Source organism: Heteronotia binoei, chromosome 4 (genome assembly GCF_032191835.1).
Source record: "Heteronotia binoei isolate CCM8104 ecotype False Entrance Well chromosome 4, APGP_CSIRO_Hbin_v1, whole genome shotgun sequence".
Lineage (NCBI taxonomy): Eukaryota > Metazoa > Chordata > Lepidosauria > Squamata > Gekkonidae > Heteronotia > Heteronotia binoei.
This window is the reverse complement of record NC_083226.1, coordinates 25,065,832-25,093,075: the sequence shown is the minus strand read 5'-3', so window position 1 is coordinate 25,093,075 and position 27,244 is coordinate 25,065,832. Positions and strand designations below refer to the sequence as shown.

The following is a 27,244-nucleotide window of genomic DNA, read 5'->3' as shown; positions in this document are numbered from 1 at the left end:
AGCCAGTGGCTTGGAAAATGCATTTAAAGTTAAAGTTGCTTTATTTCTACGTTTCCCTCACCCATCTATCTATCTATCTATCTACCTTCCTTCCTTCCTTCCTTCCTTCCTTCCTTCCTTCCTTCCTTCCTTCCCTGTCTTGCAGCTCTCAAACATCTGACGTTCATGTCTTGTGGCTCTCAGATATCTGACATTTATTCTTTGTGGCTCTTACGCTAAGCAAGTTTGGCCACCCCTGCCCCAAACTGTTTCCTCTCACACCAACAGTTTTGTTCCAGGTTGCCTTCAAACCCACAGGTGCAAATCAACATTGCAAAAGATATGCCATGGAAAAGCCAAAAGCATGCCATCTGTTGATTTTTAGTCACTACAGCAAATCACTTCTTTCGAAACCCAATCCCACAGGGACAACTCGAAACTAGGGAACTTTCATGGACCTCCCCCAGCCAAAACATTTGTGCGCTCAAAGAACTGTAACTATAGATAACTCACCATCCCAGCCAAGAGCGTAAAAACAAAAGGTCGAACTTCTGTTCAGAAGAACCTGACATCTTTGCACCCATGCACTCCAACACCAAGCAAAGCCGCAATGACTGAACTTAAACATTCTGTGCCACCATTCTGGGATCAGAAAATCGTATTAAAAGCTAGCTACCTGCATTTGCTGTGAACTCAGATGCGAGGGGATCTCTCTTTTTATTCCCACTGCCTTATGTAAAGTGCACTTTCTGAATAGGGGTAAAATGAATACAAATAAAAAACAGAAATCATAGCTGTAGTGGGAACTCTGGCTCTTAGATATTACTGCCATGTCAGGGTATAACCTCCAGCACTTTCTGCAAAAATGATTTACTTTTGTGTTACATAGGACCATTAATACAAATGGCATTTTATGAAGAACCCAAGCAACAATAACAATCAAAAAGCAGGGTCCCTGCCCTGAGGAGCTTACAGTCTAAGTGGAAAAGACCATCAAAAAAAGGAAGGGGGGCGGGAGAGAAAGGCAGGAGATGGATGTGAACAAATGCAGTTATATATACCGTATTTTTCGCTCCATAAGACGCACCTGAGCATAAGACGCACCTAGTTTTTAGAGCCGTTTGTGTGAATTTAGAGGCATTTGTGTGAATTTTTTGCAGTATTCGCTCCTTAAGACGCACACACTTTTCCCTACACTTTTTTTTTGGGGGGGGGGGGGAAAGTGAGTCTTATGGTGCAAAAATACTGTATGTGGTTTCAGGCAGCCATGTGTTCTAGTGATCAGAACAGGACTTGGACCTTGGGGTTCAAATCCCTATTTCAGCTATGACTCGGGTTTTCACTTACTAGATGAAACTGGTATGGGGGACTCTATTTCAGCTGATGTGGGACGTCACATGCACTGCAAAAAAGTAGGTAGCCCCCCACAGCAAGGCAAGTAGGAACCCCCCCCCCCCGGTGGCCTTTTTGGCTCGAGAAAAAAGTCCAGGAAGGAAGGCTGCAGATCTACCTGCCCCCACCCCCCCCCGGTGCCAAGCTCCCAAGATATTTCAGGCCATGACCGCAAGTCAGGGAAGGGGTCCCCAACCCTGTGGCATTTGCAGTTGGTTGAGTACAAGCCAGCTCTCAACATTCTTAAAAAACTAGTCAATGTAGTTTTCAGCATAGTGTAAGCCAGGGGGAAGCCAGGAGGCATCTTGTGGGGGTTTATACAGCCCACAAAACTATTTATCTCTTCCCCAGTTTCCATTCCAACTTTTAATCCAGGTACTTTAAAAATAATTTCCCCACAGTTGAGCAGTTAGAGAAAGAAATTAGTTTCAAAAGTTACAAGAGAGAAATTCCGCATTTCAGTGTCACAACTCCATGAGCAGGAGTTCCGCGGCAACATTTTTACCTTGCTTCTGGAGTGAATGCTGACATTAGCTAAACAAATTTACTTAGCAGGCAGCCTGAGTGCCTCTAACGTCTCAATGTAATCTTTATTTGAGCCACTTATCAAGTTACTTTTTAAAAATGTGAGTATACACTTGAAAGAGAAGCTGACACAATCTTTGGGACACCTCTGGCCTCTTATCTTTCCATCTGGAAATTTTCATTCACTTACAATGCAATTCTTGGCATGGTCTTTTCTCTTTTCTTTTTTTTGCCGCCATGTCACAGCTGACTGATGGTTGAACCCACAGGGAAGGGAAGAACAAAAGTGGTTTGCCATTTGCCTGCCTCTGTGAAGTGACCCTGGACTTCCTTGGTGGTCTCTCATTCAAGCACTAACCAGGACTGGCCCTGCTTAGCTTCTGAGAGATCTGATGCGATTGGGCTACCCTGGCCATCCAGGATAGGGAAGCAAATCCTGCCAAGTTTAACAAAACTAACTCCTTGTTTCCCCTTAAATTTTAAAAAACCCAAAACAAAACTGTTGACCCTATAATCCAGGTGTGGGCAAACTTACTTAACGTAGGAGCCACATAGAATAAACGTCAGATGTTTGAGAGCCGCAAGGCAGGAAGGAAAGCAAACAGATGGGGGAAGAGAGAGGTGGAAAGAAAGCAACTTTAAATTCATTCTCCAAGCATTCTCTTGGTGATTTTAAAGAGACAAATGCCTTCTCCAAGACAACCAATGAAGTGGTGGGGGCTTTGAGAGCCACATAATGTGTCAACGAGCCACATGAGGCTCCCCCTGCTATAAACTTAGCTTGTTATTCCTGTTTTGTCTCTACATATCTTAAAATAGCTTCATTGTGTTACATGCTAATTTGCTAGATCCCGATGGGGAGCCATATTGGTCTGCAGTAACAGAACAAAGTTGGAGTTCCAGTAGCACCTTTAAAAACAACCAAGTTTTATTCAGAATGTAGGTTTTCGTGTGCATGCGCACTTCATCGGACAATGAAATGGGGTACAGTGAGCAGAGTTACATATAGATGCTGGCAGGGATTAAGTATGTAAAGTAGTACCAAGTTAGAATCCATGGCAAAATAGCCCAATTAACAGATTGAAAGAACAACCAGTTTGGAAGCAGAAACACTTCAATTTATATGTTTATTGACTTTGCTGTTTTCCAACACGGAAAAATGGTATCTAAACCAAACTGGTTGTTCTTTCAATTTGTTAATTGGACTATTTTGCCACAGAGTCTAACTTGGTACTACTTTGCATGCTTAACCACTGCCCACCAGCTATATGTAACTCTGCTCACTGTACCCCATTTCATTGTCCGATGAAGTGCGCATGCATACAAAAGCTTACATTCTGAATAAAACTTTATTGGTCTTAAACGTGATGCTAATTTGCTGTTCAGCCTCTAAGTCTGAATGGTTATCTTCCATTTCAATGTATCTGAAGAAAAGTGTGTGCACACGAAAGCTCATACCTTGACTAAAACTTTGTGGTGCTTCTGGACTCTTACCTTTGTTCTTACCTCCCCAGTAAAAGTGCACAAAATTGCACCCGTGCCTGACGGAACTCATCTGGGCACTCTATCAAGGACATAAATGCAAAACATGCCATTGCTTCATCTACTTTAGCACTGTGAATTGTGTGGGTGCTATTTCAGGGGTCACGGCTGGCGTGAGATTCTCAGCAAAAGGCTTGGTATTAGATATAGCCAAGATTGAGCTGCAAAAAGTAGTGTATTTTAAGCACACATTGTCATAGTGGCTGTGGCTACTTGCCACCGAAGGAGGAGCTACGGGGGAACAATCCACTTGTGGTTCAGAGCATGCAGTGGGGCAACTGCCCCCTCTCCCCATCACACCCTTCCTAAACGTCCCTCCTTTTCTGTACTGGTTTGCTAAACTACTGTTTAAGCCTGCAATGGAGTGTTCAAATGGGCACACCGGAAGTCAGAATGATAAGGAGTATCCACCAGAAACAAAATAGGCAACTGACCACCTGCCCAAAGATCAGCCCTTCGCTGAAGATGCCTGGCAAGTCCTATAGAATAAAAGAGTAAGAAACCAGTAGCGCCTTAAAGACTAATAAAATTTGCGGTATGTAGGGTTGCCAGGTCTGTGTCAGAAAATACCTGGAGACCTTGGGGGCTGATTCGGAACAGGGCAGGGTTTGGGGAGGAGAGGGGCCTCAGCATGGTACAATGCCATAGAGTCCACTTTCCAAATCAGCCATTTCCTCCAGGGGAGCTGATCTCTGCCAGTGGGAGATCAGCTGTAAAAGAAGAAGAAGATGACGATGATATTGGATTTATATCCCGCTCTCCACTCCGAAGAGTCTCAGAGCGGCTCACAATCTCCTTTACCTTCCTCCCACACAACAGACACCTTGTGAGGTGGGTGGGGCTGGAGAGGGCTCTCACAGCAGCTGCCCTTTCAAGGACAACCTCTGCCAGAGCTATGGCTGACCCAAGGCCATGCTGGCAGGTGCAAATGGAGGAGTGGGGAATCAAACTTGGTTCTCCCAGATAAGTGTCCGCATACTTAACCACTACACCAAACTGGCTCTCCAGGCCCCACCCGGAGGCTGACAACCCTAGGGTATGGTATGAGCTTTCATGAGTCACTGCTCACTTCTTCAGACAGCAAACCAACTCCATAGGCTTGTGAATTCCAGTTTCTTTCAGAGGCTCACACAAACTCTCAACAGCCTGAATCCCTACCATCATCTTTACTTAAAAACAAGCCCTCAAATGAGAGCTGGTCCTACAAATGTGTGCACAGAACTTCTATTTAAGACCAATCAAATCAGGAATCCTACTGATTAGTTTTAAAAACCAGCCAGAACCTGTGGCACACACATGCTTCAACACAGGGTACTCCACATCTGCTAGATATCATTTTAGTGGAGGTGAGGAATCTCTACATGGCCGAGGGGGAAGGCAGACGGAAATGGATGCTGTATCCGTATCAAGAGGAGGGAAAATGTTGAATGCACATGAAACTGGCTGCATTCAGACATAGTGCAGTTAAGCGGGGGCTTGTCAGCACTGGCCCTGAACACAGCTTGGATGCATCTACCCTGTGGTTGGATGTTGTGCTATTGCTGGGACACAGCCACCATTCACAACTGGAATTTACTGTGCAGACCAGACAATCCAGTAGATACAGGATTACCAAACTGCAAGGATAGCATAATGTACAACAATGGGGGATTTAAGCTCTTCTTTGCCATGACTGAGCACTCCCTATATTCCTCTAACCTTCCTCTGTGCACGGAATAAGCTTAAAATGTCCTGGCTTGAATAAAAATGTCCTGGTTTGATCAAGTTCCAGTTTACTGCAACATCCAAATGCAGGCACCTGGCTGAACTGGCTCACAAGCTGGGGTTCTACACGGGCAAAATCCCAGCATGCAGGAAGTAAACAACTGGCGCAGTCAACTGCCTGCATCCAGCTGTCGTAAAGCAGGGTCTGATCAAACAGGGAAGTTTGTAGACAAGCTCTGCCCACCTGCAGTGCCCACCTGCCCACTCTGCAGAACCAGGAAGTGGAGCTCTCAAGCAAGCATGGTCACAAGCTGTGTTTGTGACTGATCACAGTTTAACTGTTGGTTGTCATGGTGTTTGAATGCAGTGCATGAGTGTGGTAGGTGCAAAGAAAGCAACAGAAGGGATAAGGTAGTGGAAAGAGAGGGAAAGAGATGGAAGAGTATCCTGTAGGACACTGGCTGAGCAAGTTCCATATTGTGTTGTCTATTTTCTAGCTTATTTCTCCCAATAGCATGCATGAAGCATTCATCTGATAGGTCCAATTTGGGAGATAACTGGGGACTTTGGGGGTAGAGCCAGGAGACTTTCCCATTCCCTAAGAATAAATAAATAAATATCCAGCAGTGTAGTTCCCCTGATATAGTCTTCATTTCCTTATCCTCTTTTTTTGTATTTAGTTGGTTCCACAGCAGCTGCAGTCTGCTAAAATGAAAATGAACTCTCTCTCTCTCTCACTCTCTCTCTCTCTCACACACACAGAGCAGTTTGCATGCCCATGCTTTTGTGATCTCCCTGAGGCAATGGTATAGATAGCTTTACTCACTGGAGTTGCTGAATGTAACAACCTGTTGTATTTCAACCAACTTACGGAAAAAGAGAGGTCTAGGGGAGGGGTTAGAGTTCTCCTCTATCCAATACTCAGGTTCTAGCTAACCCTTTACTAACCCTTTTACTATAGGAGCCCCATGGTGCAGAGTAGTAAGCTGCAGTACTGCAGTCCAAGCTCTGCTCACAACCTGAGTTCAATCCCAGTGGAAGCTGGGTTCAGGTAGCTGGCTCAAGGCTGACTCAACCTTCCATCCTTCTGAGGTTGGTAAAATGAGTACCCAACTTGTTGGGGGTAAAGCGTAGATGACTGGGAAAGGCAATGGCAAGCCACCCCAAAACAAAAAGTCTGCCAAGAAATCATTGCAACGTGACATCACACCATGGGTTGGTAACGACTCGGTGCTTGCACAGACGACTTACCTTTACCTTTATCCCTTTTACTACACACACAGCTTCTGAAAGGAATGCAAAACAAACAGAGGGATTGGGCTTTCTTGCTCTCACACATGTGGCTGTGCAGATTTTTTAAAATGTTGCTTTGGCAGCAGCTGCCACCACAGCACAAAGATCTGCATTGTGTTACTGAAGTTGTGACAGTCATTTTGAGGCTAGCTCTGCCCCTGCGGCAGCCATGTTGCTGCTGCACCCACCGTGCTGTGTCAGAATTCCAAATGTGCCCACAGGCTAAAAACGGTTGGGGGCACCTATCATATACAAATAAAAGGCCTGCAAAATTTAAAAGCTCACATATTTGCAACCAAATAATATTAGTATGATAAGTGATGATATCATATGACCAGGGCTTTTTTGTAGCAGGAACTCTTTTGCATATTAGGCCACACACCTCTGATGTAGCCAATCTTCCAAGAGCTTACAGGGCTCTTACTACAGGGCCTACTATAAGCTCAATTCATTATGGGGACTATTTTGTCTTCTGTTCCTCAAGGGTGGGGAGTTGGGGCTGAAGGCGGGGGTTCACCTGCTGTGAGAGGGTTAATGGTAGGTCTCTTACTGCCTGTATAACTTCAGAAGAATGAAATGAAACTATAGCAGCCCCCCCCCCCCTTTTCGTGGTACCCGCTAAACAAAATTACACTCTGGACTATAATGTGTTCGTCACCTTGAAAAAAAATTATTCTCAGAGGCTGCATTCCATAGAAGTGTGTAACCTATCAGTGCACTGAAACCCATCACAATTGGTAGAAAGCCATGAGTTGTCCTTGTGAGCCTGTGTATCATGGCCTTTGAAATGTGGCATAGAAGCACAATCCCCCTGTGCTTTGTTGATGAAGCAGAAATTAGAATGACACACATTTTGTTTGTTCAGCCTGAGACAAAGGGTTCAATCAACCGCAGGCTGGCGGAGCTGTTGGTGGTTTTTTGGAAACACAGGTGCAACTATTCAAGATTCCTAATTTGGATTTATAACTACCTCTCCTTTTTAGCACAAATGGAACAAAGGGAAAGCAAGCACATTGGTCCTACTCAAAACTGGTGTAAGTGTGTTCCATCTCCCTGCTTCATTTACAGTTTATAGGAGGGATTATGGCAGGAATGCCAAGTGAAGAGAGCCTGGGGCTTGCCAGAGGAGATGGGTTGCCAGGTCTAGTGCTTTGGCACAGCCCAGGAGGCCCACACAATTAAGTTCCTACATTTTCCCAGAGAACATGAAGCTCATGTCCCCATTTTACCAAAGCCAGTGGAACAAAACATGATTTTTTTAAAAAAAGAAGATAAAAGCAGTTTGTGTGAATAAAAGCAATAGTCCTTTCAGAAAGGAGGGAGTCCTCGCTTACCAAGAGAGTAAAAACTAACCAAGAAAAACATTATGTTGTAGGTGAAAGAGTATTTCCCATGGAAAGACATTTTGCATTGGGGTTTCCCAAAAGGAATGAACAGGTTATGTTTCCACACATGACAGACTTGGGGGTGGGGGGTATCTAAGCAAATCATATGGCATGCAAAGCAAATCCATCAAGATACCTAAAAAATTAAAACTGAACAATTTGAGAGATTTTCAGGTTTAAGTAAAGAAACACATTATGACTTAAACGCTTTCCTAATTTCAAAACAATGATAGATTCATTTGGAGAGACTGCTGTGAATTAGCTCTGGTCAATGATTTAGCAAACAAGATTTGGGTGTGGCTGGGTCAAACGTTTCCCGGTGTTCTCATAAGAGACCTCATTCCACAGTATGGATGATAAAACCACAAACCGGTAGTCTTTGCTGTGGAATCATCTCTTTTTAAAAGCCCAAACTATATCATGGTTTCTGACTTTTATAAAGTCTCTTTGTATAAATTCTTACTAATCATTGTAGGAACAGGATGTGGGTTAGGTATCATGTGATAAAAATCCATTTTATCTTTATATTCCAAATCTGGCCTATGGATCATTTTAGAAGTTTGGCCTCAAGAGAACAGTATCCTGACATAACCTGCCATGACAGTTAGGACTGCCAACCTCCAGGTGAGGCCTAGAATTCTCCTGGAATTACAACTGATCTCCAAATTATAGAGACCAGTTCTCCTGAAGAAAATGGCTGCCTTGGAGGGTGACTGAGCAAAAGGCTTATTATATATATCTTCATCCTTCAAATCTCCAGAAATTTCCCAACCTGGAATTAGCAACCCAAACTTCAGTTTTCCCCAAAGTCTTTTTTAAAAAACCACTCTTTAACTGTAAATGTCTGGTCAATAAGAGACCAATATGTGCTTTTATTTAATTTATCAATGGCCAGTGTTGTGTGTTCAAACTTTCCTTCCTTTTTTCCATTTTGGAAAAGTATCATTACCAAATCTGAGTTTATCTGAACAGTTGAATACAGTTTCAAACTACTAGTGGAGAAAATATCCCCCTCTCCCCCCCCCCCCCGGTAGCCATTTCTTCTTAATAATGTATTTATAACATTCCTGATCTGAAAATTCTGAGGCACAGAGTGGCAACATTATTAGGCCAAAAATTAAGCAAAGCTTTTCCTGTCATAGAAATAAGGTAGTGGGAAAAACTTTCCACTTCACTTCCCCCGGGCTGCCTTTATTAAAGGCAGAATTGCAGGGCCATTACAAAAATACCAGCCTATTTATTTGGACTGTTTCTATGCTGCCCCTTCAGAGTCCAACATGAGGCAGCTTATAATTAAAACAATATACAGCAATATAAAACAACCAGCCATTCACTAAAAACAAAACACTGTACATAAACAGCATAAAAACTATCCATAAACAAGACCTCAAGCCAGAAGCTGAATGTATTTTGACCTTCAATGTAGGCTCCAAGTGAGCCTCAAAGGGGAGAGTATTCTGGAGGCATGGTGCCACCACAAGAGAAGTCCTGTCTCTAGTCTCACTTCTGAAACTGGGGGCACTTTAAGAGGAAGCATTCCCTCAGGCTTGCCTGCTCCTACCAAAAACACAGCTGATTATCTGAAGGCCAAACCAGACAAGATGCTGGAAATCTGTGACAAAGTTTCCCTTCATTTTAAGCTTCTATAAATAGTAGCCGCAAACCCTTCCAGTTTGGGAGGGGGCCTGTGGTGATTGTGAGGATGGGCAGGGGTGGGGGGGAGCAGGGGTATGGTGAACATAATATCTAGTTTTACTCCAACTCTCAGAAACTGTTCAGGGGATGCCAACCTTCAGGTGGGACCTGGGGATCTCTTGGAATTTCTGCAACTTCTGACTACAAAGATCAGTTCCCTTGGAGATAATGGATTCTTTGGAGGAGGAGCTCTATGGCACTGCACCCCACTGACCTTCTTGTCCTCGCCAGGCTCCATCCTCAAATCTCCAGAAGTGTCTTAACCTAGATCTGGCAAGCTTACCCCCAATTCCTCACTGGTGGCTGGGGGGACCTGCCAACCCTAGTTCAGGCATTAATCCCCCCCCCACACACACACACAACAGTTCCTGGTGAAGGGCTTGAAAATGTCTTGGAGATATGGGTGACTTCCCATGTGCCTCCCTCATTGCAGGAAGAAGTGAACCACCAAAGTGGGAGGTCCTAGGTTCTTGCCTCTGTGACCCCGAGAGGCTGAAATCTCTTTAAAGGGGGACTGCATGAACCCAGGACCTGCTCCTCATATTTTTCTGGGAGGTGGGAAAAGAAAAGGTCTTTGGAAACGGAAAGAAATCACAGAAAGTTAAAACACACAAAGGAATATACACACCTCCAGTTTCAGAAGATTGCCTCCCAAGATTGTGTACATGGGACAACAGTCTTAAATTTTCCCTGAATTTGGTTTTCAAGCAGAACTGGAGTTTTCTCAAATTAAGTTCAGGGAAGGGGCAAAGAGAAGGTCCTCCGAAAGAAAAGTGCCTATTGTCTACCATTATGATTTTACATGACTTTTCTATAGTTCCCCTTTCAAAGGGGTCGCTGCATTCAGTACTAAAAATAACTAAATGACTGTAGACTCTCTTCCTCCTCTTTTAAGTGTCGCCTGCGGCATATTTCTGGGCAACACATGCAGGCTTATTTCCCCTGTAACCACTGAACACAAATTGGATTACATTTTGTGAGATTGCTTGCTCACTGACCATTAACAGAAACGAAGGTTTGTTCACAACATCCACTCTGACCAACACAACAGTTTAGACATTCAAAACTATTACATTTTTACCTCAGACTTTAGGGCTGCAGTATACAATGACCACTGAATTTCCGCATGTGTCCATGGAATTCAGACTTGTGACAGAGACTGCAAGACAGTGGTTCTGGTGGCATATGTGTGGAACCCAATGCTAAAGTGCTGATTGTCTCAAGGGATACACAAATAGGACATTTTCACAATTCATTTAATTTTTATGCTTAATTGAATATACCCTTAATTCTTTCCCTATGTCCTTTGTCAGTCTTCTGTTTTGTGTGTTGCTTTTACAGCCTTTTCACATAGTTACAAAATATTATATGCCATTTGTATACCACAGTATGGGAAACATGGCAAGCCTGACCACAATGGACAGATCCTTTGATCCCCATATTCTAAACATGAATAGCACTCTTTCAATAGGAACCTTTGCTCCACCAGAGGCTCCCCTCAGACTTCCTCCCTCTTGGAGCCCTCTATGACCACCAACACCCGTGCTCTGGAATATTCACCTAGTTCATTCGTTTGGCCACTACATGTGCTCACTCCTCTAAGGCAGGAGTTACAACTCTGTGTCACGATTTACTGGAATGACTGCTTTTACCTACATCCAGTTCTGCAAGTGTTATAAGGTGGTCCTTTGATGGGTACTAGGTTGGATAGATTATGACCCTAGAGCAGTGTTTTCCAATATGTGGGCTGGGACCCAAAAGTGGGTCATGAAGCCTCTAAATGTCGGTCACAGGCCAGCCCTAATGACCGCCCCTGTCTTTCCATTGCTGTCTTTCATATTTTGGAAACCAACCTGGCCCCTACCTGGAGGAACTCTCTGCCAAATAACATCTGTGTTCTGTGGGACCAATGCAGTTCTGTAGAGCTCGTGTGGCAGAGATATTCCGCCAGCCATGCTGATCAAGTAAAAAGTGCCCTGGTGGTTACTAGAATGAATTTCTTAAGACTCTTAGGGAAGATCAGAGGGAGTCATAGAGAAGGACAGGGTGGTTGAAGGCTGGAATGGAACCTCCATATTTAAAGGCCATGACACTAGAATTCCACTTGTTTGGAGCTCACAGTGGAGCACAGTTATGCCTTTTGGGTGATATTTGTTGGTTTCTCAAAAACATCTTGATTAGTCACTGTAGAAAATGGAAGGCTGAACTAAATGGAAGTCAAGGTCATAGTTTGCCTAGGCTGCCAGAAACACTTGGGCCAGCCCTGGGTGAGTTACCATGCCAAGTAAATCTGGCGTTCTGGATCACCATACTAAAAGGGTTGGGAACTACTGCTCTAAAGAGGTGAGGTGAGGTGGGGTGAGGTTGGCAGCTGCTTTTTTCAGTTCTGTGTTTGAACTTAAGCTCTTGCTGCTTGCTTTGTAAGCCATCTGGCATCACCATTCAAAGGGCGAACAGTCGGCTAGCATGTACAGAAAACATTAAAAACTTCAGATCAGGTGAGTGGTCCATCTAGCGTGTTGGATCAGGTGAGTGGTCTCTCTAGCCCTGAATCCAATCAGTCCCCCTGGGCCCAGGCTTTCCCCTGATGTTGCCTCCTTAACAGTATTCAAAGATTGACTACTTCTCAATATGAAGGTTTCCTTTACTAACCATGGCTAGCAGGGCTTTTTTTTAGCAGGAACTCTTTTGCATATTAGGCCACACACCCTTGATGGAGCCAATCCTCCAAGAGCTTATAGGGCTCTTAGTACAGGGCCTACTGTAAGCTCCAGGAGGATTGGCTACATCAGGGGTATGTGGTCCCTGATGCAAAGGAGTTTCTGCTTAAAAAAAAGCCCTGATGGCTAGTAACTATGGGATGGATCCTACCTTTATCCTGTCTCTCCACTGAATAACATTTGATGCCTTCCTCCCATCTCAGGAGCCTCTCTACAAAAAGTTGGCACTTCTATTAGAGGAAGAGCTGCTTAAGTTGGAGAAAGGTTCTTTGGAGGATAGTTGAATCCATCCCCCCGCCCACAATGCGTCTATCCTCCATGAATTTGTTTTATCCCCTTACAATGCCATTCCTGCTCATGCCACCACTATGCCTGCTGGCAGTGAATTTTGCAATTTAATCCTCTGTCCTTGTTAATACTTCTGTCTGGATACAGAAGCTCAAAGAGAGAATTTCCTTATGTGCTTTTTGCCTAAGCATAATATCAGAAGGTTCTGAATAAGAAGCAACAACAATGTTGTGGAGGACTGCCCGGAGGGAAATGACAGGGAAGAAGAGAATTTGTATGCAAGAACATAGCATTCTTTTAAATCATTCTTCCTGGCGATTCTCACTTCTCTTTTCCAAAAACAGTATTTTTTAACCATAGTTATTCTTTGATCTCCTAAATAAATAATCACAGGACTTGTGTTCTGCCCTCTCCCTTGCCTCTGGAGTTGAACACTCTCAGCAGGAGAAGAGACCTTCAAGTGGCTTTATTTAGAGAAATTAAGTGGCGATCTTTGTGGTGGAGCAAAGAGTGCCTGAGATACACATCTGGTTTTTGCCTGAATGCTGATGTGGGTTTTTTTGCTTTCACTGGAGGGAATGTATTTGGGAGGAAGGGATTGATTCACTGCTTAAACAATCTGAAACACTTGTTTTATCTGTCTGGGACAGAAATGAAACATGACTCAAATGTTACATCTGCAGTACAGTAGCCACAGAGGAATGGAATGCAGGCTCCTTTCCATATGTAATGGCTGACAGCCTGCACTGGATTCCTTCAGGGTGCCAGGTTTGGCTCCCCCATAGCCAGACCTCCCAGCGTCCTCCTCTCCCTGTCACTGCTTCTCCAGCTGGCAGGGAAGAAATGAAGGGGGCCTGTTGGCATTGCACCAATGTCACTTCCAGAGCAAAACTGGAAATGAGATCACTGCATCAAAACAGCCCTCTAGGATTCCCCCAGAACTCTATGATTTAACCAGAGTTTAGACCAAGTCCTGACAAAACTGGAAGTGAAGTTGTACACAGGTGCAATGTCAGGGGGCCTGTCCCTGTGCCTTAATTTCTCCCAGCCACAGATGGCAACACTATGCTTAAGGGTTCAAAGTGCACGTGATGCTCAGGAAACTATGGCCAGATCCCCAGGCATATAATTTGGGTGGCAAAAGGTAGCTGAAGAGAAGGGAATGGACTGGATTTGCAGTGCTGGGGAATGGGTGGGTTTAACAGCTCCTCTATGAGCCACTGCCTGATATGAAATTAATCTTTCTAGGAGGAGGAGGAAGAAGAGATTGGATTTATACCCCACCCTTCACTCAGAGTGGCTTACAATCTCCTTCCCTTCCTCTCCCCACAACATACACCCTGTGTGGTAGATGGGGCTGAGAGAGCTCTTTTGAGAACGGCTCTTGAGAGAACAGCTCTGAGAGAACTTCTGACTGACCCAAGATAATACCAGCACTGCACGTGAAGGAGTGGGGGAGTCACCCAGTTCTTAAGATTAGAGTCCGCACACTTAACCACTACACCAAATTGGCTCTCAGTGTAGGTGGGAAAAGAGAGAGAGATGCTGAGTAGGGCTTAAAGCCATTTTTGAGAGGGCCATTTCTGATTGGCAAAAACAGAGAAGGGAGGGAAGGAAAAACTCCCCGTTCTTCCCTGATGCTGGGTCACCCTGACCTGTAAAAATGGGGATGGGGCTTGGGTGGATCAAACATCAGGGGAGAACAATTCCCTACCATTTATCTGATGCCCTCCAAACCACTTTGCTGCAGAATTTTTAGAAAATAAATATGTTGTATGGGTTGAAAATGTTTGCATTTTCCTGGTCCTGCCCATGAGGTGGCCATCCCTGCCTCTGCTACCCAAATAATAATAAAAAAATAATCAGCAACTAAATATTACTATAACACATCCATTTGGTTCTCTGAATTTCCAGCTTTCAATAAAAACAGGTCTCTCTAGCCCCTTTCATTGTAGAGACATGCCTTTCCCCTTATATCACCACAACAAAAGGAGCTAAATATTTACTTCACATTTTTTTCCAACAAAATCTGGGAATTCAGTGAACCTGATTGTAATTATGATGATATCCAAATACCAATTAAAAGAAAAAAAGCTGAAAAAGCCGCTGGTGATGTGAGAAAAGAGGAGGCGGGGGCTGCTGCCGGGTAACTGGAAGCAGGGAAACTGTAGGGAAAGCTGTCATATGAAAAAAACCCATTATCATCATGCTATATTGGCAATCACAATGAGTAAACAACATAAGTTTGTACCCCTGTGGAAAACACTTCCTGCTAACCCCAATTTGCTATCATAAAGACCAGTCTAGAGACTCTGCGCCCTTTCAGTTACCTTTCAGGAATGATTTCAGTAGAAGTAGTTTGAACCATATACTGATCAACCAAGGCTTTATGATGAGGAACAAGTGTTAAATGATGGGCAGGAAGAAAAACAGCATGGTATAGCCGGAACTTGTTAGCTCTTAGAAGCCAAGCAGGGTCAGTTCTTGGAAGGGAGACCACCAAGTAAGGCTCTGCAGAGGAAGGCAGTGGTCAACCACTTCTGCTTCTCACTGGCCATGAAAGCCCCTTGCTGGTATCGCCAGAAGTCGGCCATGAATTGATGTCACTTTACACATACATATTGAAGAATATTTTGATATATTTTGGCTTTGATTGGGATATGGTATAACATTTTGGGGGAAAGCAAGAGCTTCATTGTCCCCAGTTCAAATACTACACTGTTGGGTTGTGAAGGAGTTGGGGTCCAGCCCCACCACAGTCACAGAAGCTGTAGGGAACGGCCCTTTAAAAATAATGGCAAGAAAAAGGATATGAAACACTGCTGGGGGGGGGGGGAGAAAGGATCCTGCCTCCCCCTGCATATTGTTTTCTTACATGGAAACAGTGCTGGGGAGGAGTCATTTCCCCATTTTTGCTACTCCACATGTGTGTGTGCCAGAACATGCATGTGGAGCAGAAAAATACGAAAACAATCTCCCCTACCTCCACAATGCTATCTCAGTGCTGGAAAATGGCTTGGGGGAGGGTGACAGGAGTCCTTCTTCCCCCCCTTCCCCCTCATCCCCGTGGCAGTGTTTCAAGTCAGTTTGGGCTCTTCTTTACTTTAAACAAGCCATTCCCTTCAGCTGCTGGGGCACGGCAGGGAACCCAAGACCCAACTCTTTAAAAACCCAACTGTGTAGTTTGGCCCTCAGCAGCTGCCCTTGGCAGGAGAAAAGAGCCTCAGGCCTACCTCACTCTCCCTCATGCAATCTGGGAATAATCACACAGGCCTGCTGTATGGGTTATGTGGGAAATTTTTGTGGTTGGCTTCTTAGCCTGATGGTGGTTTATGGATATTACTTTAAGTTGCTGAATGTCACTTTAAATTAATTTACCTGGCTGGGTTTTTTTTTCTATTGTTTTTCTGTGGTGATTATATGTTTTTATTGTTTTGTTTTTATTTTGTGAGCCCTGCCTCCAGCAGGTCACTAGAGAGGCAGCACATCAAAATTCCAAGTAAATGTAGAAATTAGTCAAACACTGAAAAGATGGTGTACAAATGTGTTACTCCTGTTGAAGTCATTCTGGTAGGGCTACCAACTCCAGGCCAGGAAATTCCTGAAGATTTGGAGGTGGAGCCTGGGAAGGGCAGGGTTTGAACAGAGGGAGAGACCCAGCTAGGTATAATCCACAGACTCCATCTTCCAAAGCAGCCATTTTCTCCAGGCGAACTGATCTCTGTTGTCTGGAGATCAGGTGTAATCCCAGGACATCTCTAGCCACGACCTGAAGGTTGGCATGCTTCTGGATTGCAGTGATAGGGAAGGCAAAAAGAAGTGCTTTGAGATGACTTCCTGTTAATAAACGGAGATAACCCTTGAATTTTAAAAGCCCTTGAATTCCTACAACATGCTTTTAAAAACACTCATAATTCGTTGTTCGAGTATACAGGAGAATGTTGTTTTCAGCAGCAATCATCCGTGAAGCTTGCTTAAGGACAAACTGAATCTTTTTTTTAAAAAAATCCTGCTTCAGGTTGTGGAGCAGAAAACACTGCTCCTTTTGAGCCAGCTGCCCAGATGACTCAGTCCAGTGAACCGTTTTTACATGTACTCAGCCTCCGGAATCATTCCAAAAGGCCAGCTTCAGAAAGCTTAATGTTACATCCAATCCTCACCTGAGTGTCAGCTTGCCAAGACACTGCCTGGCCTTGGATCAGCAGTCCGGCTTAGAGGTATGTAGGTAGCCAGCCCATCAAAATATCAGGTATAAGGGAAGCTACGGAGGAACTTCAGTGCAATCCTTTGCATGCTCCTGTGCTCAAAATGAAGAGAAGTGTGTGATGTTTGTAATGCTCTTTTTCTCTCACCCATGCAACATGGTTTAGTGTAGTGGTTAACAATGTTCCCTCTAAGCTGCAGTCTTGTGAGCAAAAATTCTACTTTGTGAGCTACTGGCATTAAAGTTGTGCACTAGTGCATAAATTAGAGTGCTCTGGGGTCATCCTTCCTGTGCTAAGACAAAAATGTGTGAGTTTGAGGCTAAAAATCTGTGAGCTAGCTCACACTAACTCAGCTTAGAGGGAACACTGGTGGTTAATTGTATGGACTCTTATCTGGGATAACCGTGTTTGATTCCCCACTCCTCCACTTGCAGCTGCTGGAATGGCCTTGGGTCAGCCATAGCTCTCACAGAGTTTTCCTTGAAAGGGCAACTTCTGTGAGAGTTTTCTCAGCCCCACCCACCTCACAGGGTGTCTGTTGTGAAGAAGGAAGATAAAGGAGATTGTGAGCCACTCTGAGATTCAAATCCAATATAATCAATATCAAATATCATCAATATCATCATCATGAACTGATTGGGAGGGGGGGGGAGACTCAGCCAAATACGAGAAAAAGGCTGAACACTAGTCTGCGCCGAAAGCAAGCTGACTATGCACAGTAGTCTGTACAAATTCCAGAAAGTGGTCTGAATGGCAAAAATTAAGCGTATCAGTGCCACAGTGACAAACCACGGCTGGCTAAAACTGGAATCCCTAAATCCGGAGGGAGGAAACTTGTTGAAAATATTCCTTGCTGTGACCAAGCAACTCATTTCCTTTCTGACTAGATTCCTGAATCTGATTCAGCGCCTTGGCTTCAATTCAGCTGTTAGGATTTCCTGCACAGATCTGGCAGCTGTACCCCTGCCATTTCTCCCCCTTCCATTTCCTCCAACAAGGCAAATTCTAAAAACCGGAGCATCTGTAAATGCAAACAGAAGGATGCAATGGCCATATCCCAGTGTTGAAACAAACCAGGAAATCCTTGGGCTTGTGTGCCATCCATTCCTCCTTCCTTTGTAGGAGCCATGAAATTGAAGATTATTTCGTTTGGCTCTATCTGCAGTATGCTGTGACATTTAGACTGGGCAAAATGACCAACTGGTTTATTCTCTCTCTTGCAAACCAGGATTTGAATAACTCCCTCTATCTAGACAACCAAGATGCAAGCATTTCTTGGGGCAGAGAGTCAATGGGATTTTAATGTACTGTGTATGGTTTTTAATTTGGAATTGCAAGCAAGCTTGAGCAGCAAAGGAAAAGTATGTGTGTATGTTGTGCCCTCAAGCTGCTTCCAACTTACGATGACCCTATAAATTAATGACCCTCCAAAACATCCAATCATTAACAGCCTTGCTCAGGTCTAGCAAACTGAGGCCAATTCCTCACTGGGAATTGCTCCACCCCTGGGCTTCTGCTTTCCCTGGCGATTTCCCACCAGTTGTTGCACAGACACGTTTTTACCCATGACTCCCTCAAATTTCCCCCATGGCTTCCTGATCTTTTTTTTTTTTTTTAAGAGAGATCTGGAAGCCGCAAGGGAAACCGGAAGGAGCTGTGGATCAAAACATACCCGCACAGCAACTGGTAGGGAATTGATTGCTTGAGTCAGGGAAAACAGAACTCCGGCGGAGAAGCAACTTGCTAGTGAGGAATCAGTCTGAGGGACTCAGCTTCCTTGATAGAGTCCATCCATCTCATGTTGTATCTTCCTTTTTTCCTGTTGCCTTCAACCTTTCCTAGCATTATGATCTTTTCCAGTGACTCATATCAAGGGAAAGGTGGGGTGTACATGTTAAATGAACAAAGGTTTAGCAGCATACGTCTTCTCTGATGTGCTAATTCACAATCCGCACATTTTCCATGGGGGAAATATATATATATATAAAACACACCTAATAATATATATAATATAAAATAAATATATATATAAAACTCACCTAATCTATAATGAAGTACCAAATCTGGAATTTGACAACCTTGTTCTACATCATATGCAGACCAGCTCTAAGAATCTCTCACAGGGAACTGCTGTATCAACACTGTCTAATTGAAACAGGTCTGAAACTGGTATGACTGTCACTTCTAAATAATCACTTACGAAATACTGGAAGCACCCCCAAGTGCTGTTAATTCACACTTGCGAAATTTTTTTTAAAAGTGTAATATGCCCAACATAATGAAACGTTCGTATTTTATTAGATTTTGAGCAGAAATGGTTATGAATATAAGCTGTATCAGGATAACGGAAAAAATGCTGAAGATTTCCAAGAAAACCTGAATATTAACTGAATAATATCTGAAGTCCTTGTGTAATACATTGGTCAAATGAATGATTATGGAAGCAACCAGGGCTTTTTTTGAGCAGGAACGCACAGAAATGCAGTTCCAGCTGGTTTGGCCAGGGCTCCAGCTCAAAAAAAGGTCTCTGGCAGAGGGAAGGCACTAGACAGCCACGTGCTCCCAGACCGTGTGCTCTGTTCTCTCTGCCACCTCCAGCCTCCAATGGGCTTGTGAAGAGAGTGAGGGATACAGAGCCACCCACAAGCACCCCCTCCTGGGAGAAGCTGGGCCTGCCAAAACAAGGTCTCTCATCTGATTGCATGAGAACTCACATCCATGAAATCCAACTGATGGCACTGTATACTGTTCTGTGTCAATATGTGGAAAGTAGGCTTGCCAATCCCCAGGTCCCAGTGGGGGTTCTTCCGCTTTCCCAGGCTCCTTCCCACCCCCAGTCAGCTGGCTGGCGAGGGGAAGCCCTGCCCCCAGAGGACCATGTGCCTTTCCACCTCTTGGGGATTCAGTCTCCAATCGGAAAGGCTTCCTCTTGGTATGGTGTGTCTGTGTTACTTTGAAGAAGTTGGCAGCAACTCATGAGTAGAGAGGCCAATCCCTCGCTTCAGAGTCACCAGAAACGGGATGTGGGGGGGGGGGGGACAGAAACGTCTGCTGAGCACTTCATTATTCCCTATGTGGAGATCGATTCTCATAGGGTATAATGGGGAATTGATCTGGAGGTTTCAGGGGCTCTGAGGGAGCTGTTTTTTGAGGTAGAGGCTCCAAATTTTCAATATAGTATCTAGTGCCTCTCACCAAAGTACTCCCCAAGTCTCAGAACGATTGAACCAGAGAGTCCAGTTCTATGAGCCCCAAAAGAAGGTGCCCCTATCCTTCATTATTTCCTAAGGAAGGAAGACATTTAAAAAGGTGTGCTGTCCCTTTAAATGTGATGGCCAGAACTCCCTTGGAGTTCAATTATGCTTGTCACACCCTTGTTCCTGGCTCTGCCCCCAATGTCTCCTGGCTCCACCCCCAAAGTCCCCAGATATTTCTTTAATTGGACTTGGCAACCCTAGTGGAAAGTAACCTATAGAACTTCCAATGATGCCAGAGGGTGTGGCCTAATATGCCAGTGAGTTCCTGCTGGGCCTTTTCTACAAAGCAACTGTAAGCAGGTCAGAAGTTAAAGCCCATGTTATTCAATGGGGCTTAATCCCAAGAATGTCTGCAGCTTATGTCTCCAATATGATCATGACTGTTCTATGTAAATTCCTTAAAAGACATGGATCAGATCAGGGTTCCCCAACCTTTTTGAGACTTTGGGTACCTTTGGAACTCTGACACAGCATGGCAGGCGCAACCAAAAATGGCTGCTACAAAATGGCTGCCACGGAAGTCAGAGCAAGACACAAAATAGTTACTACAGTTTACCTTCAGTCAAACAGTGAAGATGCTTGTGCTGCAGGGGCTCCCAAAGCAATGTTTAAAAAAACCCAATCTGCACAGCCAATCAGAAACCTTAAGTGGGCAAAAGCCCAACCCAGGCCTGCTTACTTTCTACAAACATCTGGCAGGTGTCAGGAAAAGTGCTGGCAGATGCCATGGCACTCATGGGCACAATGTTGGAGATCCCTGGATTAGACCCAAATTCCAAGGAGCTTTTCCGATGGTGAAAGGGGAAGAAGGAATTCCCTTTGACCACCAAAAAGACAATGCCAGAAACAATAGAATATTCATGGACAAAAGTCTTGTGAGGCAGTGACGATAATAAACTGGAACTGGGTGAGGCTGACTGAAACAATTTGTGGCTATATATACACACACACACACACACACACACACACACATACACACACACACACACCCTGGCTCTCACGAGAACGGTAGTTCTGCACGGATGTTAAAAATGGTTTTTGTAACTCCTTACAGAATTGTAATGGCCAATGTTCTTCAGTAGTATGTAACAATTAAGCTGGTTTAAGCACACACTCTTCAGATGACAAAGACAGACTGAAATCAATGGTTGTAGTAGAGTTAAGACTGCAGCGTTGGGTTGGGAAACACCTGGAGATTTTGGGAGTGGAGCCTGGGGAGGGCAGGGTTTGAGAAGGGGAGGGACCTCAACAGAGTATAATGCCATACAGTCCACCCAACAATGTACCCACTTTCTCCAGGGGAATTGATCTTGGTCATCTGGAGACAAACTGTAATCATGGAAGATCTCCAGGTACCACCTGGCGGGTGGCAACCCTATGGTGGAGCAATCACACAGGCTCTGCCTCCCTACCTGTGCATAACTGCCAGAATGAAAGCATAGCATCTATGCATCTACAAATACATGCATGTAAGGCTGCAATACTGCAGTCTAAACTCTGCTCACGGCCTGAGTTCGATCCTGGTGGAAGCTGGGTTCATGTAGCCGGCTCAAGGTTGACTCAGCCTTCCATCCTTCTGAGGTTGGTAAAATGAGTACCCAGCTTGCTGGGGGGAAAGTGTAGATGACTGGGGAAGGCAATGGCAAACCACCCCGTAAAAAGTTTGCCATGAAAAAATTGTGATGCGATGTCACCCCAGAGTTAGAAACGACTGGTGCTTGCACAGGGGACTACCTTTACCTTTAGGAGCCATTTGTGTGACTGGGGATGTTTTCCCCAAGATTCATGGGGACAGGGCCTGTGAGTGTACAAACAGTATACACATAGATCTTAAGGCCCACATTTTGGAGACTGTGCAAAGGCAGAGTCTGGTGGCCTTCTTGTTCTCACTCATCCTCTACGATGTCTTAATTCCAGCGTGTGTGTGTTGTTGAACAGTTCTAATCTTATTTTATCTTATTGGGAGTCTTATCTACAGCAGTTATATTTTCACTGCAATTAGCACAACCTGGATACTAAACCTCCCCCCACCACCTTCCATACTTGTGATTCTTTTTTTCAGCATAAAGATTATTTCATGAGACAGGCAAATCAAAGACTCATAAATATCTGAAGATTCCTCATGAAGGAAAAGGACTGTTTTCCCAAGGATGGGAGATTGCCATATCTCTGTCTGAACTGATCATATGGAAACCTTTTTAACTGCCTACTGTTCTCCACACCCAACATCCATTCAAACTCCTAATTTGGGTACCTGAATTGTTTCTTCGGAGGTGGAGGTGGTGGCGCAAAGTCATCAATGCCATTCTTGTCTTTAGGGAACTCAAAGGCAAACGAAGCAGATTTGCTCATTCCGCAGATCTTATTCTCTTGTGCAGACTGTTTCCCCCACTCTCCGGAACAAGAAGGACCGTCTACCCCATTCTCCACTTTCATGTCCTTAGTATTTCTTGAGAGTCCCTGTTCTTCTTCCTCTTCCTCCTCTATTCTGCACTGCCTGCTCCAGGACAGATTGTAGTATTTGTGTCTTCTCTCAGAATTGGAGGAGGACAGACCTCTATTTGGATCCTCTGAGGAGATACTGTTCACATGAAGGGAGGAAGGCCCAACAACTGTATTGTCTGTCCCATTTTTCACAATGTCAACATCCTCACAGCCACTGCTTTCACAGGTTCCAGCCCCAGGAGGTGTGGCCAATTGCGTGACAGACCCTTTGTTTCTAGGTGGGCTCCCTTTGGACAACTTAGGGGGAATGGCAGGGCCCTCACCCATCATATTCTTATTAGCTGTCTGCCCCTGAAGACCAGGGCCATTTTCTTTCCCGCTCATTTCACTGCTTTGTTGAGGCGCTTCGACGTGATCAAAGAAAGATGACGTTTTCCCAGTTTCTGAGTGAGAGCTGGGGCTAACACATGGCCATTGAACCCCAACGGCAGAGTCTGGGCTGCTAAGAAAGATTGTCCGGTTGTCATTTTCTGTGTGGGCGGCCATAATGGTAATGGTCGCTGCTACTTGAGTGGCAGAATCTTGGAACTCAGAGCTCACATGGTGCGTCCTTTCCCTCCAGTGGCTATCTGCTTGTTCTTTAGAAGGGCTATATGCTAAAACATTGCTGATCAGTTGTGCGCCGGAGTTCCCTAACTGCGCCTTTTTCCTTTTTGTGCTTTCAGCATAGATAGGCTCATTCTGGGGAAAGCCACCATGGCAAGTCTGTGGCTGTCCTGCAGAGGCATTTACGTTTTCTGTAGGCCTGCCTTCGATTTGATCAGACGCCCTGTCCAGAGGATAGCACTGATTTCCCTGGCTCAGATCCACAGGGCTATTGTTTTTTACCACGGTACCTGGCAGAAATGCTAACGTTTCTGTTTCAGAGCGCAAGCGGTTATATATGGAATTGTGCGGACGTTTCTCCCTTTGAAAGTCTGAATCGGAATCCAAAGCTCTGCTTTCCCCTTCTCCAAAATTTTCTGCCTTGGACTTCGTTTCTGTACTGACTGCACCATCTTGCCCCAAAAGTTTCAGAATGTGATTTTCGCTTTCAGGCCTTGCCGGTTTGGTTTCCGCACTACCTAGGGTCTGGTGAACAAAAGACTCCCCACAACAGTCTACGATGGAACAATACTCTCCACCTTCACTTTCTAAGTCTGGAGAGTTGGATACACCAGCTTTATCGAAAGCTAAGGCCTCCCTTCTTTGGCACACGGAAGAGTATCCAGAAGACTCCGTAGCTGAATTAATGTGCCTGTCACTAAAAATGGATGGCTTATGATACAGTCCCAAATATGGCAAGGACAACTTCTCCTTGCCAGGCACTTTACTTCCTTCCTGCTGTAGATCCACCTCAACTGGAAAGGTAATATTTCTTTCTGATGTGCTTGTAGGAACTGAAGTGCCAACTGAGGAAGGGCCACATGAAGTACACTCGCTTAATGGAGTCTGACCAACAGGCTTCCTTAGGACATGATTGCTGAAAGGGTCTATGTACGCTTTTTGCTCTTCTCCAGATTTTATAAAAACACACTTTCCAGGTGCCGTTCTCCTGCTGACCTGTGTGAACAAAAGACAAATATATTCAGGGCTGCAGAGTGAAGTTTTTAATTTTCAATATTTTAAATGCTTTAGCTACTTGGAGGCAGGGCTTTTTTTGTAGCAGGAACTCCTTTGCATATTAGGCCACAACACCCTGATGTAGCCAATCCTCCAAGAGCTTACAGGAGGTCTTGTACTAAGAGCCCTGTAAGCTCTTGGAGGATTGACTAAGAGGGGCATGGCCTAATATGCACAGGAGTCCCTGCTACAAGAAAAAGCCCTGCTTGGAGGGAAAAAAAGAAATACAAAAGACAGCTCAGAGAAATCTTAGATTTCCCAGAGATTATTCCGTTCTTTTTACAATGTGTTTGATTCAGAGTTGAGTATTTCAAACAGGCTACTGAGGTAGCACTTTAAACAAACCTTTTCCATTGAAATCAAGAGGACTTTGCGCTTACTGGTGCCATTCTCAGCAGCTAAGTCCATTTAAATCTATGGACTTACAAGAGTTTAGCTCTGGTTAGGACTACACTCTGATTCACATATATCATGCATTTCACATTTACTGAGAAAGATTATGTTGGCATAGATCCAGTGAAGTGCAATCAAAAACTAATGGAGTTAACACAGTTCCAGTTGTGCAAGACCTTGTACAATACCTAGTGCTTTCCTCCCTGCATATTATATTACCTAGAAATTGGTTGCACAATATGCTGACCTAGCAGAAATGCAATAAGTTTGACTTGGGGCAAGCAGCTACTGTGGTCTTTTTCTTGAGTTTCCACTTGTGCCAAGAGCTCTAGTGCAATTGGAAGTTTTGCGCTGGATTGAACCCTTTGACTATACAATTATATAATGTAACTAAGAATACGGCATGTTGTAGAGAAAAATACAATGGGCTGTAGAAAGAAGCTCTGGGTGCCTTGCTGTTTTCCCACCCACCAAAGTGAAGGCATTTACTCCCCTCTCCACCTCTAGGGGAGCTATCTCTGCCATCTTGCTGTACCATCCTGCTATACCATCTTGCTGGACCATCCTGTTGTACTATTAACTAAATATTGTAACTGGTTTTTATTGTGATGTTATTGTGATGTTATTTTGATTTTATTATTACTTATGTTGTTGTACTTCGCTCTGAACCCCCAGGAGGGAATGGGCGGAATATAAATAAAATAATAATAATAATAATCTGCAGAACAGTTGTAATTGTGAGTGATCTACAGCCCTCACCTGGAGTTTGACAACAGTGGTTCCCCAAGAGGAAATGGCTGGTTTGGAAGGTGCAGTGTATGGCATTATACCTGTCTGAGGTCCCACCCCTCCACAAACCCCACTCTCTGCAGACTCCACCCCTTAAATCTCCAGGAATTTCCCTACCTGGGGTTGGCAACCCTATATCCTTCCCTTTATCTGCCCCTCTGACTTCAGTTTTCCATCAACTCCCTGAAGCCTCTACCTAGGAAAAGTCTTTCTCCACCATAGGGGGGACCAAAGAAGCTTACATCATTCTCCTCTCCCCCCTCTGATTTGCACAACAACCCTGTGAGGTAGGTTAGGCTGAAAATCTGTGACTGGTCTGAAATCACCAAGTCAGCTTCAACAGCAAGAACCTGGGTCTGGCAGACCCTGCTCTGAAGCCCTAACTCCTATGCCCTTCTCAAATTCCACACAAAATCTCCAGGAATTTCCCACCAAGCTGGAACTGGCAGCCCTAGTCAGGACTGGCCTCAATGAGTTTTCCCTCAAAGGCCTTCAGTGATACCTTTCAGACCAACAGTCTGTCCTTGATAATGTTGTTAGTTTAAGCAAAGGACTTCAATCTTTCTCTGTCTCTTTCTTTCCTCCCCTATATTTCTGTCTGTATTTGGTCTGTTGCTACAGGACGACATTTTCCCCGCTGTCTCTGGCTGTTTCCATTCCGGAGAAAGAGAGGGAAGAGCCCTCAGCCAATTGAGGGAGGCTTTATCTGACTCTCCCTCCTCCGTCCTATCTCCTTCAACTAATCAAGGGAACGCTTTATTCTCCTCTGTGACTGTGATTCTACGGTTCTATGATTACTTCCTCTATATGCCCAATCTCTTTTAGTTCTTGACATTTGTCCTTCCTGTGCTTTTTGCACTAACTGTAAGAGGCATGATCCAACCAAGGGGACATACATTTGCAGGAACTAATTTGTATATTAGGCCACACACCGTGACATTACTGTTGTTTCACACAGGGCTTAGAGCCCAAGAACTTATTTGCATATTATGCCACACCCCGATGCAAAGCCTGCATTTGTGCTCAAAAAAAGCCCTGCATTTACATTACAGCGTCACTCTTCCCCCACTGTAATCTATGAGCACTCTACGATGAGTTCTGTTTTGCTCAAGGCTGCCTACTATAAACACTGTCATACTAAGTACATTATAAAAGACAGGCATTACCTCACCTCAAGGTTGTCAACAATCAGGTATTTTACCTGCCCACTTCGTAATTATCGCCTCAGGTTCAGAAAGTACTTTGAATAAACGAGGCATTCTGACTCTTAAGGTTTTAACCTGGAAGGTTCTATGGTTTTACCACTTCTTTCCATGAACCACAGGCTTTGATCTACCAGGCTATGCCCTCTGATGGGTCAAACCCACAACGTATTTTTCAAATCATGCCGTCAACCCTATTTTGTCCTTTTCTTTCCCATATTTTCTGGTGTATTCAGGAACAGACGATCTGATGACGTATCCACTGAAGAAATGGAAACCTGAGAAGGACTGAGAACCATTCTTCAAATTATGCAAAATCAAAGTGCCCGACCAAAATAATAAAGTCCAGTATTGTACCAGTGGTGGATCAGTAGCTCATATGTTTGAAAGTACTCTGCATCGAGCAAGCTAGCACATCACAGAAAAAAAAACATTTAGTGTAATCCTTACTGGAGGAGCTAGTTTACTACCTTCTGGGTTGCCAGATACTGGTTTGGAAACTCTTGTGTCTCATTCTACATTAAAAAGAGCTGTTCTAAGTACATTTATAACGAAGGCTTAGTTCTCAAGGAGAAGGTAAAAAAATTGTCTGAGCTGTACCACTTCAGATTACAGATGAGGACCCAGGTGACTTAATGCTATTCTGTATAAACAGCATCCTCTGTTCACATAAAAGCGGTGTGTCATGGCAAGGGTTCTACTCCAGCCTTCTCCTTTGTAAGTTATTTTCGTATGTAAGAGGGAATGTTTTTAAGTAGGATCATTGTA

General features: G+C 44.3%; 1 protein-coding gene across 1 annotated transcript in view; it reads right to left on the bottom strand.

Annotated features, from left to right (window-relative positions):
• PRAG1 (PEAK1 related, kinase-activating pseudokinase 1) overlaps positions 1 to 27,244 on the bottom strand; it is an 86,285-nt gene that overhangs the window by 23,169 nt on the left and 35,872 nt on the right. The window contains exon 3 of the mRNA XM_060236962.1: positions 22,240 to 24,032. Within this exon, the coding sequence (XP_060092945.1) occupies positions 22,240 to 24,032 (1,793 nt within the window). The remainder of the gene's footprint in view (positions 1 to 22,239; positions 24,033 to 27,244) is intronic.